The following is a 17,383-nucleotide window of genomic DNA, read 5'->3' as shown; positions in this document are numbered from 1 at the left end:
GGCAATCAGATAACCCGTGGCAAGACTGAAAATAACCATGGGAAGCCACATGCTAGGTTACATAAAAGAGCCATGAGAGTGTCTGTGTCAGAAATGCTTTTTTGCCCTTTTTGTTTTCATCTTTTCCTCTTATGCTTTCTGAAGCTGTGCTTGCTACTTTGCTTGCCCCGAGTGTGAGGAGCATTGGAGCAGCAGCAGGTCAGGAAAATGGCTGCTGTGGCAGGAGGATCACACGTGTTTCTAATGAGCAACACTGGCTCCATCACCTCCCCACCACAGGTGAGGAGCAGAGAAATCCCAAACCAGTAAATTCAGTGCCCCCAGCCCTGGCTGTCTCACCATTTAATCTCACCTGGGTCTGGGGATGCACAGCAGCTGAGGCTGAGTTTTTGTTACAATCACTGAAGTCCTCCAGCTTCAGATGACCACACTGGGAAGTGGAACCCTGAAAAGCAAATCAAGAATTAAGTAATTAGAGATCATTTTAGTAGGATGTGTGATGTAGTGGTGCCCATGTGCTTCCCTTCCCATGCTTGACCAACCTGATTGCCTTCTGCAGTGTCATTACTGGCTGCCTAGATGAGAGGAGCACTGGATGGTATCCACCCTGACTGCAGGAAGGCTGTGGACACCCTCGTTAGGAAACTCAAGCAGTGAGGGCTTGATGTGGAGAATGAGGTGGATTGGGAGCGTGGTCAGTAGGTCAAGGGGGGGTCATTCTCTCCCTTTGCTCTGCCCTGGTGAGGCCACAGCTGGAATCCTGCATCCAGTTCTGGGCTCTCCAGTTCATGAGAGACAGGGAACTACTGGAGAGAGTCCAGAGGAGGGCAACAAAGATGAGTGGGGAATGGGAGCATCTCTCATGAGGAAAAGCTGAGAGAGCTGGGACTTTTTGGCCTAGAGAAGAGAAGGCTGAGGGGAGACCTTACTAATGTCTACAAGTATCTAAAGGGTGGGTGCCAGGAGAATGGGGCCAGACTCTTCTCAGGAGTTCCCAGTGACAGAATGAGGGCACGAGCTGGAACATAGGAAGCTCCATTTAAATAGAAGAAAACTTTCTTACCATGAGGGTGCCAAGGCACAGGCTGGCTGGGGAGGCTGTGGAGTCCCCTTCTCTGGAGATACTCAAACCCACCTGGGTGCAGTCTTGTGTAATATGCTCCAGGTGATCCTGCTTTAGTGGGTGTGTTGGATTAGATGATCTCTAGGGATCATCTATGGAACTAGAGGTCCACTCAAACTCTGATAGTTCTGTGATTCCTTGTTATTTCAAACAGCAACTGGGTGGCAAAACTGGCAAGGTGGCACAGATGAGCAGGCAAAGATAAAGCCAGATCCTTTAAGGACTCTGGGAGTGTATTGCTAACAGTGGTCCCTGTATGACAACTTTTTGATTGTTTGCCTGCTTTTAAATAAAATCAAGTCACTTTGCTGAGGGCTTGCTCCAAGATCTTGGCAGTTGCCCCAGTGGAGATGAAAGAGACAACTTTGCCTCTGCTCCTGGCCCAAGAAGCCAGTAAAATCCTCCTGCACTGAGCCTCAAGCTCTGCTTTCCTGTGGTGAGAGGAGCAGGGTCTTGTCCCATTCCCCGCTCAGCCCGTGCTCACAGCCATCCACTCCGAGGAGGAGGATGACATCTCACCTCATCTGTCTGCCTGTTCCTCTTTCCTTTTTTTTTTTTTGTCTCTTCACATATTTCCTCCTGGTTATCATTATTTTAATATTTTCTGCAAAACCTGTACTGGTCTCCTGAGAACATCTGAGTCCCATTGCCTTGCACTGACTGATCCCATTGGTCTGACCCTCAGTAGGGCAGCAGCTGCCACAGCCCCTGCCAGTGGATATCTCCCAATAAATACATGCAGGATTTTAAGTGTGGTTACATAACCTAGAGACCAAAACACTTTGAGAATCCCTTCAAAAACTTAAGACCCTTCAAGGGACTACGAAGGCAGAAGGTGACTTCACTCCAAAGTACTCCAGTCCCTGAAGTCCTGGTGGCCCCAGAATAGCAGGCTGAAAAGTTCAGCTTCACTGGTGAGGCTGGGCATGCTTTTAAAAATGTTTTCTACTTTATAAATAGCATAAAGACTGCTGAACGCTTGCCCAAGGATTTAAATTTAGGGCTCCTGCATATTTATTTTCTTAATTCTAACTTCCATGAAAGAAAAGCCAGAATTAAAAAAAAAAAAACAACAAAATTTAAAAAAAAAAAAAAAACACAAACCCAAAAAACAACTACTGAAGCCAAGGCAAACATGACTGACTGGGCAATATGGAAATTAGTGTCAGCACAGCTTGACAAGAAAATTTACATTTTATTAAATCTTTACAATCAGCAATTATAATCAAGTACAGAATTATGTACACAGATTATATACATTTTAGCCCAGACTTTTACATCACAGTACATAGTTGCCCTTAGAAATATTGTATACACTTATCACCAGACAGTAAAACTCAACAATAGTGTTACAGCACCTGTTATTAGACATCTTCCATAAGAAAATATACGGCTGTAAATTTGGGCTGGCTGGAGAGAGGAAAAAAAAAAAAAAAAAGTCTTTTAAAATCTGAACGTACAATATTTCATTCACAGAATGGTTTTTTTCCTGTGTTCTGACTGATGCCTTTTGTGTAAGATGTCCTGGTTTTAACCTCTCTATGTACACACTTATTCATGCCTAGTGCTACTGGCAGGAGGAAGAGAACCAAAGCTGGGCTCAGTTTGAAACTTCATTAAGAAACAATAAATGTAAACAATTGAAAAAGTTCCCCCAAGATCAAATGAGCAATAAATTGGCTGATCTTAATTACATGGCATGGGATAATAGCTTGCTCCAGCTGTGATTCCTGAACCCTTCAGTGTTTGATACCATCTGAGTAACTGTACAAAACCACACAGAGCAAGAGGTGCTTACTGAGGAAGGATGCACGAGCACTATTACACGTGGAGGGAGCAAACTCCTCAGAATTTGAGAAGAACTTACTCCCCTCTGCAAAAGGTTTTGTTTTTTCATTGAATAAAATCTTTTTGCTTTTTAGGATGCGACAGAAAGCTGAGTTGTTTTCAGAACAAAGTGAAAAGGTTAAACTAAAGCCTATTACCTCATAAAGAAATACAAAGTCAAAATAACCTGAATAAAACTGTCTCCCCCCCTCCCATATTTAATCCTCCTATCCTCTTTCCCAAAAGGTCAACGATACCTGATTCAGTTTCATAAACAAAGCTGTGGTTCTCACGATGGTTTCAAAGATAAAGTAGAACAAACTGAAAAAAACCCCCAAAAAAAACAAACAAAAAAACCCACAAAACAAAACCCATCCCAAAAGGAAGGAGGCAACAGCTATCTGAGGTAGGCCACCACCAATATGCTTCAAATCCATACAGAGTTCTGGGATGGCTCAAAATCCCTTAAAAGGAGAGCTAACATCTGCTAACTGTAGATGTAGAAAAAGCTATTAAATAAAAATGAACTGGTGGTGGCAAGGAAAGTTCATCTTTTAATAAAATTTTATATCTACACCTAGATTTTCTGCAAGTAACGATAACCTTTAGTTGCTGTACTGACAGTTTTAAACAGTGACCTGAGGGCCTCTAGAGCTATAAAAATATTTCTGTTTCCACCAGAAGAGCTAAACAGGCATGAAGATGTAGACCATGTCAAAGAGCACAGGAACAAAAATTTCTTTTTGTTCTTTTTGTGGCACTGAGCACACACAGATCAAAGGTGTTAGGAGAGTGAAACCTTTTGATCTGCACCTGATGGTTTTGAGCCTGCAGCTGCCTGACTGCACTTGGCCACGATGCTTCCAGCCCCAGTGCTAGCAGGGGAGCCCCATGTCCTGCAGGTGCAGACCAGGGCTCCAAGGACACTTAAAAGGCTCCCATGATCCAACTCCTTTCGTGAAGAAACTCACACAAATAAAAAGCACTCTCGACTGAAAACCCCAGCTGCTTCCAGCTCCACTCACTCCATCCAAGCCTCCATACAGTTCTTTGTGCAAAGGAATTACAACTACATTTAAAAGCTAATTTTGTTTAAAAGGACACTTATTCTCTCTTTTGCTACCGCTTCGCTTCCTTCTCAGAATTAACTCCTACCCTAGTGATTCAAAGTTCTCACAGACAATATCCTGACTGTCACGCTCTCAAAAAGGTGCCTGTGCATTTTGATATTCTTGAAAGCAAGTGTCACAAAGTGTACATGTATCTAACATTTGCCTGGCATTTCTCCATTCATACTGTACAGGAGTATACATAAATAAATACAGTATGGCTGTACTAATTAACAGTTGCATATTCAGCACGCATAACTTCACCAGCTAAATGAAAGGTGCACTTCAGATTGGGTTGTTGGTGTTTTTTTTTATTCCATTGATGAATATAAACCTTCATTTTTAGCCTGGTGTAGCATATAGGCAGTGTTAATTTATTCTTCAACGTAAAACAATTCTTTGAACCACAATCTACTAAAAGCAGTTTTTATAAATCAAGTTAATTAGTTTTTGGCAGTTTCTTCGGACACAGTCAAAACATCTCTCTGTTGTTTAACATCCCCATTTTGATTTAAAAAATGGTTTTCATAATAGGGATAAGAAACTCCCAGAGTAACACACCAGTCCCCCTCACAGCTGATGCCACCACACCTTGAACTATGGACCCAACAGGCAAAATTGTTGCAGTTCACTACTGGTACTGGCCTCATTGTCTTAAATGTCATCACACACACAGAAGTTGCATATAAAAAGAATTACAACGAAGTCAAGCTGTTAGAAGTCAGACTCGTAGAAAAAGGAAGATTTTTGTTACAGCTGATCTAGTTTTTCTAGTGTCCTTTTAGAGGATTATTGCCAGTTTAAATTCTGTGTCTCAGGGTAGACTGAGGTTTTTCCACCTGGAAGGCCAAAAGAAATTCCAGAAACTCAACATCTGCCTCATCCACACCGTACCTTAACTTGGAGCATAAGTTTCACACCACACTGCAAACAAACCTTTCTCTGGCAGACCCCAAGGCTGGCTTCCTTTCCCTGATGGAACCTGCCTACCAAACACACGTTGCCTTTGGTTTATGCAGTTTCTTTAGCTGAAAGCAGAGCAGAAGGGAAAAACTCACATGTCCTTGTGGTCATTCTTCATGGTAACAGATGGAAGGAGGATAAGCAACACTACATCTCCATATGATGTGTCAGGACAAAAATCAAACTGCTTTGAGCTGTGTCTTTAAGACAGGACAACTGGAAACACAATTTCACCTGCTTTCAGTCCAGCAGAGATGAGGGAAACAGCACCTTCACCCCACTCAGAGCAGTGGCTGACCTCCTGCCTTCAGGTGCTCTCATCAGTAACTGTTGTGTGGCATCTGAACCTCTCGTGTTCAACTTTTGCTTTCCAGAGACCAAGGGAGTGTGACCTCTTGGAGCCTGGAGGGCAGAAGTTGGGCTCCTTCTCTGAAGAAGCCTCTTGGGTGACAGCACCATGCAGTGGAGCCAGACAAACACATCAATTGCACGTTCCCATTTTGAAACAGGAGAAATCAAAACAACACAAAGAGCATGTGCTGGATTTCTGTGGTAATTTCCAGGTGAAACCTGGCTGCTCATCACAATACTGAATAAGTTTTCTAGTTCTCAGATATCAGGGCCTCACTTCTACCCAAACAGTTCTCCATTTGTTTACTAACAAATAAGTTATTATTCCAAGTCATAGCTCATCCTTTTCCATCATTTCAAATGCTTCTATATCTTCATTCCAGTCTGCTAGTATGGATTCCATAGGTTGAACTTTACTATCCCAATTAACCTTGGAATCTGACTCTGCTTCAGTCTTTTCTTCCTGAGGCTGGTGATCTCCCTGTGTACACGCTGGCTCTGAAGCACCAGCCTCATCACTTCCAGGGATGTAGGAATCCTGATTAGAAATGGAAACACTGTCACTGTCTGCATCAGCAGGAGGGGAAGAATCAGGGTCAGCAACATCAGAGTCATCTTCTTCAGGCTCCTCACTGACTGCACCAACATCTTGAGATGCTGAAATAGCTTCTTCTGAATTCTGTTTATGTGAATCACTTTCAGATAATTTCTGGTCCATATTCTCCATTTCCAAGTCTTTGAGAGGGGAGAGAAAAAAAAAAAAAGTGGTTTTAAAAAAATTGGAAAAGCAGCATTTTATTATGTGTTTCAAATGAAAGGTCACTTCCCTTGGCCTTATTTCCTTAAGGAAGGGCAAGGCTTCCCTTGATGTGATAATTTAATGCTATCAAAGAGCATATTATTATTATCATGTTATTAATATTATTAAGGAGGGAGGTGAGGGAAGACATCTAAACACATTTTAAATTATAGCAAACAATATAGTGAGACTACTGTTGGTTCTTCAAACTTGAGTAGTGACTTGTGGGTCAGTGCTAGTTGCCATTCTTCAGTCTTAACCAAATACCCACTGTGTGCACTGAATTTTAATACCAGATTTTAAAGAGCTCCCAGAGCCACCAGGATCCCACTTCTAAGGGAATCAGACAGAGCTTCCTAAGTTTACTGAATTGTGAATTACAGAGACATCTCCCCTCAAAGCAACTAAAACTCAGGTCTCAGCTGCTGATTTAGCTTTGTCACAACTGCTGGATTAAAACATGGAGATTGCTCTGGGGTTTGATGCTTACAGCAAGTACACAGGACAATAATACTGCAACACTCCTAGGGAGCTTAACTGCATATGCCATTTTTAACATGGGATACTTACTGCTATCAATAATGTAGTTTGGAATCATTTTACCTTTAAAGATTGTTGCTGGAAAACCAAACGGAAGCAAGAGGAAGGGGGAAAAAGCAGATATGGATTACAAATCCTCAAATGCAGAGCTATATCTTTTGTAATTAGTATTTTGTTAGAGCAGCTTAACCACAGTTATAAACAAGAGGAATTTGTAAGCAGCTATGGAGAAACAACACTGTAGCTTTCAGCAAAGCAGCTCTGCAAACATGAAGAAAATAAACACTGGTTTAATAGAGATATTTGGTCTTATATCCTCTGCTTGCACAAAGCTTACAAAAGAAAAACCTAGAATTTTCTGCCATATGCAAACATTTAAAGGGGGAATGCCTTAGCTTGCAGTTTTCCTGTATTACAGGAGAAAAAATGCAAAACATCTGAGGTCAGCAACCTTGTTTCTCATGATAACCACTTCTCCTTAGACAGGCAAAATAGTTTCAACAGTTGTCTCTTTTATTTTGGGTACCAGGACTGTCACTGGAGAGCTCAGTGAGAGGCATTTCCAATGTAGGGCACTGCAAACACTATTCCTGACACCACTTCAAAGCAGATTATGACAAAAAAGGTTCAAAAGGAATCCAAAGGCTGTGTTTTCTTGGTAGGCAAACTGACATTTAACTTCTGAACAGCATTTCTGGATGTTAATGTCAGCTTGAGGGGGAAGAAGTTAAAGACACATCTCAGATAATGGTTTTCTTATCAAAGAACCAATCCCAATGTCAATCAGAAAATCAGAGCTGTCAAACAATGCCTTTGCACCTCCAGGTAGCAGCAGAAATCTCTATTGTCCACATTGTGCCACAGCACAGATGGAAGATCAATTTGTATAAATAACCTCTACTCTTACCTCTGTCTTTTGCTTTATCAGAAAGAAGCACCTCCACAGCTTCATACTCCTGGATTGCATCCAGTATTATGTTTCCTTCCTTGTTAAAGAGGAAGAGCATGGGAATTGTGATATCATCTGTGTTCTTTCCATCACCTGCCATTTGGAAGAGAGGAGCTGTGTCACTGCTGCTTCCCTCGTTGTCATCTAGCCAGATGCACACAAAAGGAAAACCAACAAAACTCCTGTTAGATAAAAAGACAACTCTGAACTCCAGCAGTTTTTCAGCAGCTTCCTACTCAGTTAAAGGATTCCAGGAGAAAATAATAAGTTGGCTGAAAAAAGCAAGAAGCCAACCTGTTCACTTGTTTTCCTGAACATTTTTCATTGGCATCTCAAGTGTTCCTCAGCAGATCAGACAGCACTATTGCAACACTCAGTAATCCTTAAAATAACAACTTTTAATCTGCAGAAACACTTTCAATCACCCATCCCAATTTGTTTAGCTTCACTTTCTTGGTAGAACCAGACAAAACCAAAATATTCCTTCATCTTCTGAATGCAGATGCAGCTGGAGGTGCTGCACTGGAGTTCTGTCATCTCAGGCAGCTTAACAGCTTCTTGTCAGCTCTCCAGTATGTTCAAACCTCTAAAATACAGGTTGCATCTACACAAGTGAAGAACTTAAAATTTTATTTACCAATAACAATGCCTCCTATTGCTCCAGCTTTTTGAATGTTTCGGGCCTTTTCAGCAAACATGCACTGGCCTCTCTGCATCAGAGCAATTTTCTCTTTCACTGCTTCAGGATTAGTGATCTCTGAGCATCCATTATATGGCTTAATGGTTGCAACAAATCCTCTTGTCTGGGAAAATAAACCAAACAGGACAGAATTACAGCACGAGGTTCAAACTTGCAAAAGATTCCTAAGCACTTTTATTTCTTCAGTTAATCTAATACATTTAGTATTGCCTTCTGACAGTGCAGGCAGCAGGAGTTCTAAGGAGTGAAGAAGGACACAGTGAGAACCTAACTCTCATATTCAGTGTATTTTGTCTGTCAACAGCTGTCTCTGGAAAATTTTTATAGAGGAATTGCTATTCTGGCACTCCTCTTTGGGGCTGAAGTCATGGGGCATTCCTGCTGCTTCCACTGGGGACCAGTGCCTCTGTAGGATTTGCTTCTTCCATCTAGATACAGCTCTTTATAAAGGCTTGCACAAAACCAGCCTCACCTAAACTCTAAAAGGGTTTCAGCAAATTCATGGCTGACACAGTAGGGAAACCTTTTCTGAAATGAACATCTCTTAAGATATGCACTGCAGATTATATACCCTTGTTTCAAATATTACAGGAGGTGTGTGTTTTATATCCTACATCATGACTGGTGACTCAGGAGCAGAGCATGGGCCACAGACCAAGAAGCCACTCAATCTGTAAGACTGTCACTGCTGCACCCTGTCATTTAAACCATTTTAATTAATTGATCACCTTGAAGCAGCACCAGTGCCATACAATTTTGGTGGATGCAGTGAGAAAAATAACAGAAAGTTAGGAACAGATCACACACATGGGTCTTACATACCCCTGCTTTGTGTTTGGATAAGTCCATCCCAAATTGTGCTGGTCCAGCAGTCAAGACCACCCTCCCAAAAAAGGGATGGGAAACAATCTGAACAGCACGAGGAGGGAGCTGCTGCTCTTTCTGCTGCTGACTGGAGAGTTCAATCATTTCCTGCATGAACCTTAAGCCATCTTCAGCATCAAGTGAACTTGCTGCCTGGGAAGTAAAGAAAAGATAAATAGTTTCTTCTCAAATGTTTGAGAAACTTTGGGAAACAAAGTAGTTTGTTTCGCTGGAACGCTGCTACAATGACTGAAATAGAGTGTCATGGGCACTCATTCATAATGTCAAATTAAAAAATTTTTTTAGCATCTCCACCACACTGTAGACTAAACATACATAAACATACAGAGCCCCTGAACAGAATTCTCACACTGCAAATTAATATTTTCAGAGAAGATGCTGTTAACTTCATCACTTTGACATTAACAGCATCTCTCTAATTTAATGGAAGATCAGTTAAAAGTGATGCTGAGGTAAAATATTAACAAGCATCAACCTCCTAATACAGTTGCATTTTCAGCTCATGTGCCCTCTTCCACAGCCAGGCTGTCCCTCCTGAGCCTCCAGTGTCAAATATCATTGTTAGCAGAATTTCCAGGAAAGTTTTCAGATGTAGCACTGTCAGCTCTTACTTGCACTGCATGCTGTACTAATTGGACTCTTCCATCTTTCAGATGGATCAAGCTGACTCCCATCTTCTTCAGTATCTCCAAGTGTTCAGGATTACTGGCCATGAAATCTCTGGCTCTCAAAGGTGGCTTTGGTCCACTTCCCAAACTCTCTTCTCTGCCAAAACATATTAAGAGATCAAAGCTTTGTAAAGCAGATTATTCTCAAAACATAACTCACATTATTCCTACCACCCCAAGTTGAGTACAAGCTTTGCTACAATGCAACTTCTCAGTCAAACCATCTTTTTCACAAGTTGTAGATGTTATAAAAACAATTGTGGTGCAAGAAGCACACAGTGCTGATAAAACTACCATATAACTACCTCTGATCCCTAAATGGTCTCCCCATGATTGTAAGCCTGATTAAAACCAGTTTCCTCATAGAGCTGCTGTTTGTTTTACTCATGAAGTGTGGATATCAGGGGTGGTCCGAAGGATAAACTTACCCAGCTTTAAAAGACTGTCCTAAATTCTTCAAAACAGGTGATGTTATGTAAGCATGACTTGCTTACTACAAAGAAGAGCTGCAGAATTGTTCAAGAGACTCCAGAAATTAAATTTACAAACCCAAGCTTTATATTTCCTCTAATACCTGGGCCACAATTCCCACTTGAGTACGTGGCTCATTAAGCATCTTTTGCATTGAAAGGCTTGCTCATTAATACTGGAAATTAATTAAATCTTGCTGCTGATGCCAGAGCATAACTGATTTTCCCTGGGATGGCCATCCACTCCAAAAGGACTCTGAATTCAACCAAACTCCAACACCACCGGATACTTCTCCTATGCATACCAGACCCCTCCCACTCACCCCTACACTAAGGGAAGAGAAAATATTCATCTTACACTCTGGAGATTCCCCTGGGACAGCTCTTATCCACCACATTTTTCAGAGGTTCACGAATGCTCTGAGCAAACATTGGGTCATTTGGGAAAAGAATCTGGGTGTTTGGACAGGTCCAGTCAAAGTTACTGTCATCCAGCTCTGTATATTCTGTAGTCTAGAACAAAAGATAAAGACCACCTATTAAAAATGCAAGTTACATTTTTATACCAAGAAAATCAACAGATTTGCTACCAGCAAGCACTCTGTGTGCTCAGAATGGGAAGCAGCTGAATGCAACCTGTGTCCCACAGCCACAGGGTTTCCAGGAATGAAGAGGATGTCACTCTGACAAACCTTCCAATGACAACCAGTGCATTGCAGCCCCTTTCTAGGCACAGAAATACAACATGAGTTCTAATTTGTAGGGTACCAACTTTGCATCCACAGTTTTTAGCATCTGTTTTGCAGGATCAGCTGATTCTTTACTGGCACACACAATTTCTCAAGCCCACTTGTGACATAGCTCCTGCCCCTGTACTTGTATTTGGTATTTTCTTTATGCTGAGTGGAGCAGCTGCAGGCTTTAGGTATTTCTTGGTTTGTATCACTAAGAACACTGCATCTTTCCACACAAATAAAAGGTTCTCCTCCTCAGGAGCCATAAGGACTTGCAAGGCTGAATGGGCAAGGATGAAGCTACATAGAATTCCAACAATCTACATTTTCAGAAAAGATGAGAGTTCACATTTGCACAACTCACTCTCATAACACATGTACCACACACAACATGGACAGTGATTTGAGGCCATATTTAGCCTGGTCTTAGTTTTGCAAAAAACTAGTTGGATAACCAGCAAGTTGTTTTTCTTACCTATAAAAATTTATTTAGTATTTATCTACTTGCAAAAAAACCTGTCTGCACCATACCAGCTCATTAAAAATCAAGGATTTTAAGGGTTCCCTAAAAACAAGACCTAAAATCTTAGTGCTTGCAAGACCTTATTTCCTAAGTGATGGCCCTACTGTTTGTCACACTAAGAACACCCTGTTTATTTCAGTGAACTATTGCAAGCATCACCACAGTGAGAAATGACCTTTCCTGTTCATGAGAAAAAAATACAAAGTGTTGAGTTATTGCTACCAACTCTCTTACAGATATTTATATTGAAAATAAATTTTCACATTCCATTTTTTCTTAACAACTTTTCTCATCAGTATAAAAGAGTAACATACTTTTCTTCACAGCCTTTTTATACGTTTTGTTGACACTATTTTATTCACTCAAGGGAGGGGATTCTCCCCCTCTGCTCTGCTCTTGTGAGACCCCCCCTGGAGTTGTGTGTCCAGTTCTGGAGTCCCCAACATCAGAAGGACACAGAGCTCCTGGAAGGTGTCCAGAGCAGAGCCACTGAAATGCTCAGAGGGCTGAGCAGCTCCCTGGGAAGCCAGGCTGAGGGATTGGGGTTGTTCAGCCTGGAGAAGAGGAGGCTCCCAGGTGAGCTCAGAGCAACCTTCCAATATCTGAAGGGGATCCAAGAAAGCTGGGGGAGGGCTTTGGACACCTTTTTTAGGGAGAGGACAAGGGGAATGGCTTAAAACTTGAGAAGGGGAGATTGAGGTTGGACACAATGAAAAAAATTCTTTCCTGTGAGGGTGAGGAGACACCGGAACAGGTTGCCTAAGGAAGCTGTGGCTCCCTCCTCAAAAAAGCCTCAAAATTTGACAAGCAACAAAAACTTAGGTATGCTGTTGCAAATATTTTGGAAAAAATAACAGAAAATAAAGATTAAAATATCATAGTGTGTTATTTTCAAATTTAGAAAGAGGCTCATTCCCCACCTCTGTATAAACACTGCTACTATTCCACAGCTTTTTCTCAAGATGGAGTGGTGCAGAATCTATCATGGGAATGTTATTCACATTCATGTGACTGTCACTGTTAATGTAATGAAATCATTAATTTTAAACAAAGTGTTGAAGCTGGTGCACTTCAAGCTATGATTTTTCCTGATTTTTTTTCCATTACCTCTCATTAAAAAAGGAACTGCTTCAAGCCCCACTAATATGAATTTAGATCTGAGCTCTTACTTACTGTATTTTTTTTAGAGATGGTTTGGTTTGTAGTGGAAAGCCAAAGTGGTAACAGATGAGCTTCAGTAGTGAAGATATAATCTTCAATGTCAAAAATCATGTCCTCCTTGTCAGCAAACAGCAGGTAAAGGTATTTAAACATCTCAGCTAGGAAGAAAGAGTCCATTCTGTGGGGAAAAAAACCCCCACGATTATGTCCTTTAGGAATATCCTCTTTTTTCTAGAATATCAGTAAAACAAACACTGCAAATATTGCTGTATCTCTGAAGTCCTCATGACTACTGTTGCTGAACTTAATGCCCCTGTCATTCATTCCACTTGGGAGAAACTGTTTGAAGGGAAATGATTCATCATGTTCAGTGCAAGGTGGCCTCTAGAAATAAGAAGCAAACCTCTTTACAGACTTCTAAATTTGAAGAATGTTTTGGTTGAAAGTAATTTCTGCATTGCTCTGAGAAATAAGATGAAATTCATGAAATATTATGATGAAATATTAAATGAAATTGTAAGATAAAGATATTCTTACATAACAAACTAGAAAGTTATTGAAATAGTTTACAGGCTATGACAACAGGGCAATATAAGAGTTGGATATCAACCTGCAGACAGAGAGCTACCCAAAAGTCAAGGAATTTGATTATATAACAGGGTAATTAGCTTTTTTCTACCATCATTTAATGAGAAAAATAATTACAGAGCTGCTTACCTGTCTTCATGACTTCCTGTACGAACATCCTTCATTGCAGCAAACCCACAGGGTACTCTTGCATATTTGTTCAAGTTTTCTATCAGTGTTTTTCCTACTTCTAAATAGTAAGGGTCCCCAGTAGCCTAGAAAAGAAACCAAAAAAAACCCCACACAGGTGTGCTTAGACTTGCTGTGCAATTAGCAGCTTTCTTTTCCTCATGATAATTTATTAATTGATACAGATATGCAGATAAGCACACAGAAATACTCACAGAAACACAAGACATTTCAGCATTGCTCTTCTTTGCAAAGTACAAGTGGCTTTTGCCCTTAGTGTCCTAAGATCTTTTTTATGAGAGATCAGAAACACCAAAGTATCTTAAAAAATACTGGCCTTAACACTTTTCTTTCTAATTCTGGGCATTTAAAAACACATTCTTCAAACAGTTTTTGATAACCAATACTTTCATCTTGTTTATTTACAGAACTGGCTCTAATAGATCAAACAAGCTACTGATATGCTGCTCATTCTATAAAGAAATAAAACACCAGCAAAAGTCTAGGTGACAAAGAGCCCAGAAGTCAGAGCAATGAGTGTCCTTACCTTATACAAGAAATAAGTGCTCTCAGCAAATTCAGGCCTTAAGGGGTGCTGAGCCCAGTGAACTCTGAAGTCTGTTGTGAATGCCTGAGGAAGAAAAAGGACAGAAATAAATGGAAGAATTAAAACCAAAGTCAGGTTTAGTTTGAATCCTACATTAACTGTTGCACCAGCTGAGGCACACGGCAGAGGAGGAGTTTCAGGAGGCTGACCTCTGCCCAGTTAGCACTTCTGAGGCCAAAACCTAAACCAGTACTCTTGCCATTCTGTTTAGTTTTGGGTTTAGCATTTTAATAGAACTCAAAAAAAAAAAAAAAAAATCATTCCAGTGGTTGGAAAACATTCTTTGGTCTCAGCTTCCACATCAGGTGAATGCAATGTCATTTAACAGTGCTCTCTAACAGAATTAAGCTTGCACCAGAGGAAAGTCAGAATTACAAATGGAGTCAGAAGCTCTCATATACTCTGCATATACACATATACACAGAATAAAGACACACTTCAGCAGGTAACAAGATTTTCTGTGCAGAATTAACTTGTTCAAAGATTACACTTGAAATACCTACAGATATGTACATTATGCAGACTTTCAGAGCATCCTCTAAGAACAATTCACTCGTTAGTTTCCTTCCTTGACTTAATAATTCTGATTGTGATCTTTAGCACTAAAGCTGTTCTATTAAGCTACTGCTGCCTGTGCTTATACACATTTTTTATACTGAAATGAGTCAAGGCCAATTTTGAAAGGCTGAAATATAAAGCAAACAATTATTAACAGCAGCAGCTTCCTGTCCCTGTGCTGATTACAGCACCAGTGTAGAAAAAGTATTTCAGACTCAGATCAGAGTTGTAATACGTGCAGAACTGTAAATCACATCAGAATATGGTGGGGATGAGCTTTAATGACACATACACCCACTATTCTTTCAAATGGATATCTGAGATGGCTCAAATTGAGGTAAGAATCAGTTTATATGGTCAAAGAATTACTGCCTTACCTCTGGAAGAAAGTTATGCTTTTTTATAACCTGATACAGCATCTCATGAGTTTCAATAGCAGGTCTAATATCACCCTTCAGCACCTAAAATTCAATAACAAAATTAAAACCAATTCAATTTAAATTAAAAAAAACATGCATAAGAATAATATTCAAAGTTAGACACACTCAGTGTCTTCATGTCTTCATTTCTACAATTCCTGCAGATACCTGCTGTAAATATTTCCCCCTCTCAGTGTAAACTATAGATATTTTGTAAGAGTTTTTAAGGAAAGTCAGTGAGCTCATAAAAACTATCATTTTATAAGGATTTCTGTCACTTACAGACAGCTGTGGTGGATATGTGACTTAGCTAGAGGTAAATGACACACAAAGAAGAAACACTACTGAAAAGGCAGCATAATTTGAATATTTGCATGATTATGAGTGAAGGAAGCAGATCACACAGAATATTGCACTGAAATCACAGGAGGAGTGAGTACACAAATCCTCATTCAGTATTTTTGAAAACTGAATTACTCAGCTTGACCTGGAAATTATAGATCCAGTCCATTTAACAGTTTGTGAAGTCATCTGCACAGGGATTTTTAACCTTACCTGCAATCCAGGGAAGAAAGCTAGCAAGGAATCCATCCAGGTCCTAGCATTTAGCATTGGTTTATGGATATGAACATCAAGAAGAAGAGGTGGTTGGCTGATGTACCTCATGATGGCATCATAGTGCTGACAAACACCAGAAAAAAGGAGCTTGTGTTATCAATTCTACAAACCAGAGTGTGGCATTTTATTCCAATGGAAGAACCAAACTCCTCACCATGAATACTTCTGGCAGGTTCCAGTTTTGGAAGTTAAGAGCAGCAATAACTACTGCAGAACTCCACAGAGTTACACATGCAGTACACACACACCAAGCTATATTCAGCAGCCACATGATGAACAAGCAACTATCACAGCTAAGGTGCACTTATTTTGGCTAAATCTTTAAGCCCACGCTAAAAAAAAAGCAGAAATGGCTTTCTCTGAGCAAGGTAACTCTAAAGCAGATGCATCACAGGAGAAGAAAGTGAAGAGGAGGGAGAAAAAAACACAACAGAACAGCTGAACTTGATTGCTCAGAACTTCCCCACCCACTGGCTCACTTGTCCACTTGCTGGCTTCCAATCTTACACTCCTCAAGATAAATGTTTTCTGGAGCACAGAGGGTGCAATCATGAGCAAGTGAGCCAGATCAATAGGAACCAATTAACAGACATTAATTACTGAGGCAAAAAACAACAATGGTGGCTGCAGGCTAAGAATATGAAACTATCATGATGCCTGAAGTGTCATAAATAGGCCTTTAGATACTAAAGGTTTCCAGTTTTAACACTGCTTATGATATAAAGTCATGCTATATGATATAATTTGATGATATAAAAGGATTGGGTTGGACTTGATGATCTCTGAGGTCCCTTCCAACCCAGCCAATGCTATGATTCTATGATTTTATTGGATATTACCATTTTCAAAAGAAAGAATAATGCTGCTGACAAGTTGCTTAGTAATTTTTAATTTAGCAATCTAAGTGTGCTTTTCAGCTTCATTAAATGGGCCTCAGGCTCTGCAGTACAACCCAAGATATGGACTTTGCTTTTCAGATCTTTTTTATTGCTCCAGGAGAGACAGAGATCATGCCATGGTTTGTAACAAGAAGCCCTTACACCATTTTACAGAAACATTTGTATTACTGCACTCTCCATCTGAAATAGCTTTTCCTGTACTGGAAACAGAAAAAGATCTAGAAGATTCTGATTTTGGGGTTAAAATAGTTCCTCAGGTGACACTTCATCCAAGATTAGTGAAAACTCCAGCTGGCATTTGACACATCAGAAGTCACAGATTCTGCTGAAGATCTCTTCATAGGCTTCTCAGGCCTGGCTGACAACACAATTAAACTTGTCTTAAAGAAGGCACAGACCCTAACAAGGTCTTAACTCACCGTGTTAAATCGTTCCAGGAAACTGTCATCCCCCAGCAAGACATAAGCTTTTAATAAATATTCATAATACGAATCTATTCCTGCTCCAACTCCACTATCTAGAAACAGGAGAAAATGAAAAGGTGGTGTTACTCTAAGTAGCTATTGGGTATTTTCCTTGGTTTCATTTTGATTTTAAAGGCTCTTTCAGGAAAAGGAAAAACCTCTTATCACTAGAACTGAGGCAGAGATGAAAGCAGAGACACGATGGTGTCTGTGTACACAATGAAGGCAGCTGTTCCACTTTGCACACACAAAGAGATCAC

General features: G+C 40.4%; 1 protein-coding gene across 2 annotated transcripts in view; it reads right to left on the bottom strand.

The window, feature by feature from the left end:
- Positions 1–2,298: 2,298 nt before the first annotated feature.
- Positions 2,299–17,383, bottom strand: part of EDEM3 (ER degradation enhancing alpha-mannosidase like protein 3) — a 28,988-nt gene continuing 13,903 nt past the window's right edge. For both annotated transcript variants that reach the window (XM_071751337.1, XM_071751338.1), the window contains 12 exons: positions 17,079–17,176; positions 15,698–15,823; positions 15,101–15,184; positions 14,106–14,189; positions 13,520–13,644; positions 12,815–12,980; positions 10,743–10,897; positions 9,858–10,011; positions 9,184–9,378; positions 8,299–8,464; positions 7,620–7,805; positions 2,299–6,108 (listed from right to left, as the gene is read on the bottom strand). In XM_071751337.1, coding sequence (XP_071607438.1) covers positions 5,705–6,108; positions 7,620–7,805; positions 8,299–8,464; positions 9,184–9,378; positions 9,858–10,011; positions 10,743–10,897; positions 12,815–12,980; positions 13,520–13,644; positions 14,106–14,189; positions 15,101–15,184; positions 15,698–15,823; positions 17,079–17,176 — 1,943 coding nt within the window. In that variant the 3' untranslated portion in view covers positions 2,299–5,704. The remainder of the gene's footprint in view (positions 6,109–7,619; positions 7,806–8,298; positions 8,465–9,183; positions 9,379–9,857; positions 10,012–10,742; positions 10,898–12,814; positions 12,981–13,519; positions 13,645–14,105; positions 14,190–15,100; positions 15,185–15,697; positions 15,824–17,078; positions 17,177–17,383) is intronic.

Source organism: Heliangelus exortis, chromosome 8 (assembly GCF_036169615.1).
Source record: "Heliangelus exortis chromosome 8, bHelExo1.hap1, whole genome shotgun sequence".
NCBI classification, from domain to species: Eukaryota; Metazoa; Chordata; class Aves; order Apodiformes; family Trochilidae; genus Heliangelus; species Heliangelus exortis.
This window is presented reverse-complemented; position numbering and strand designations above follow the sequence as displayed.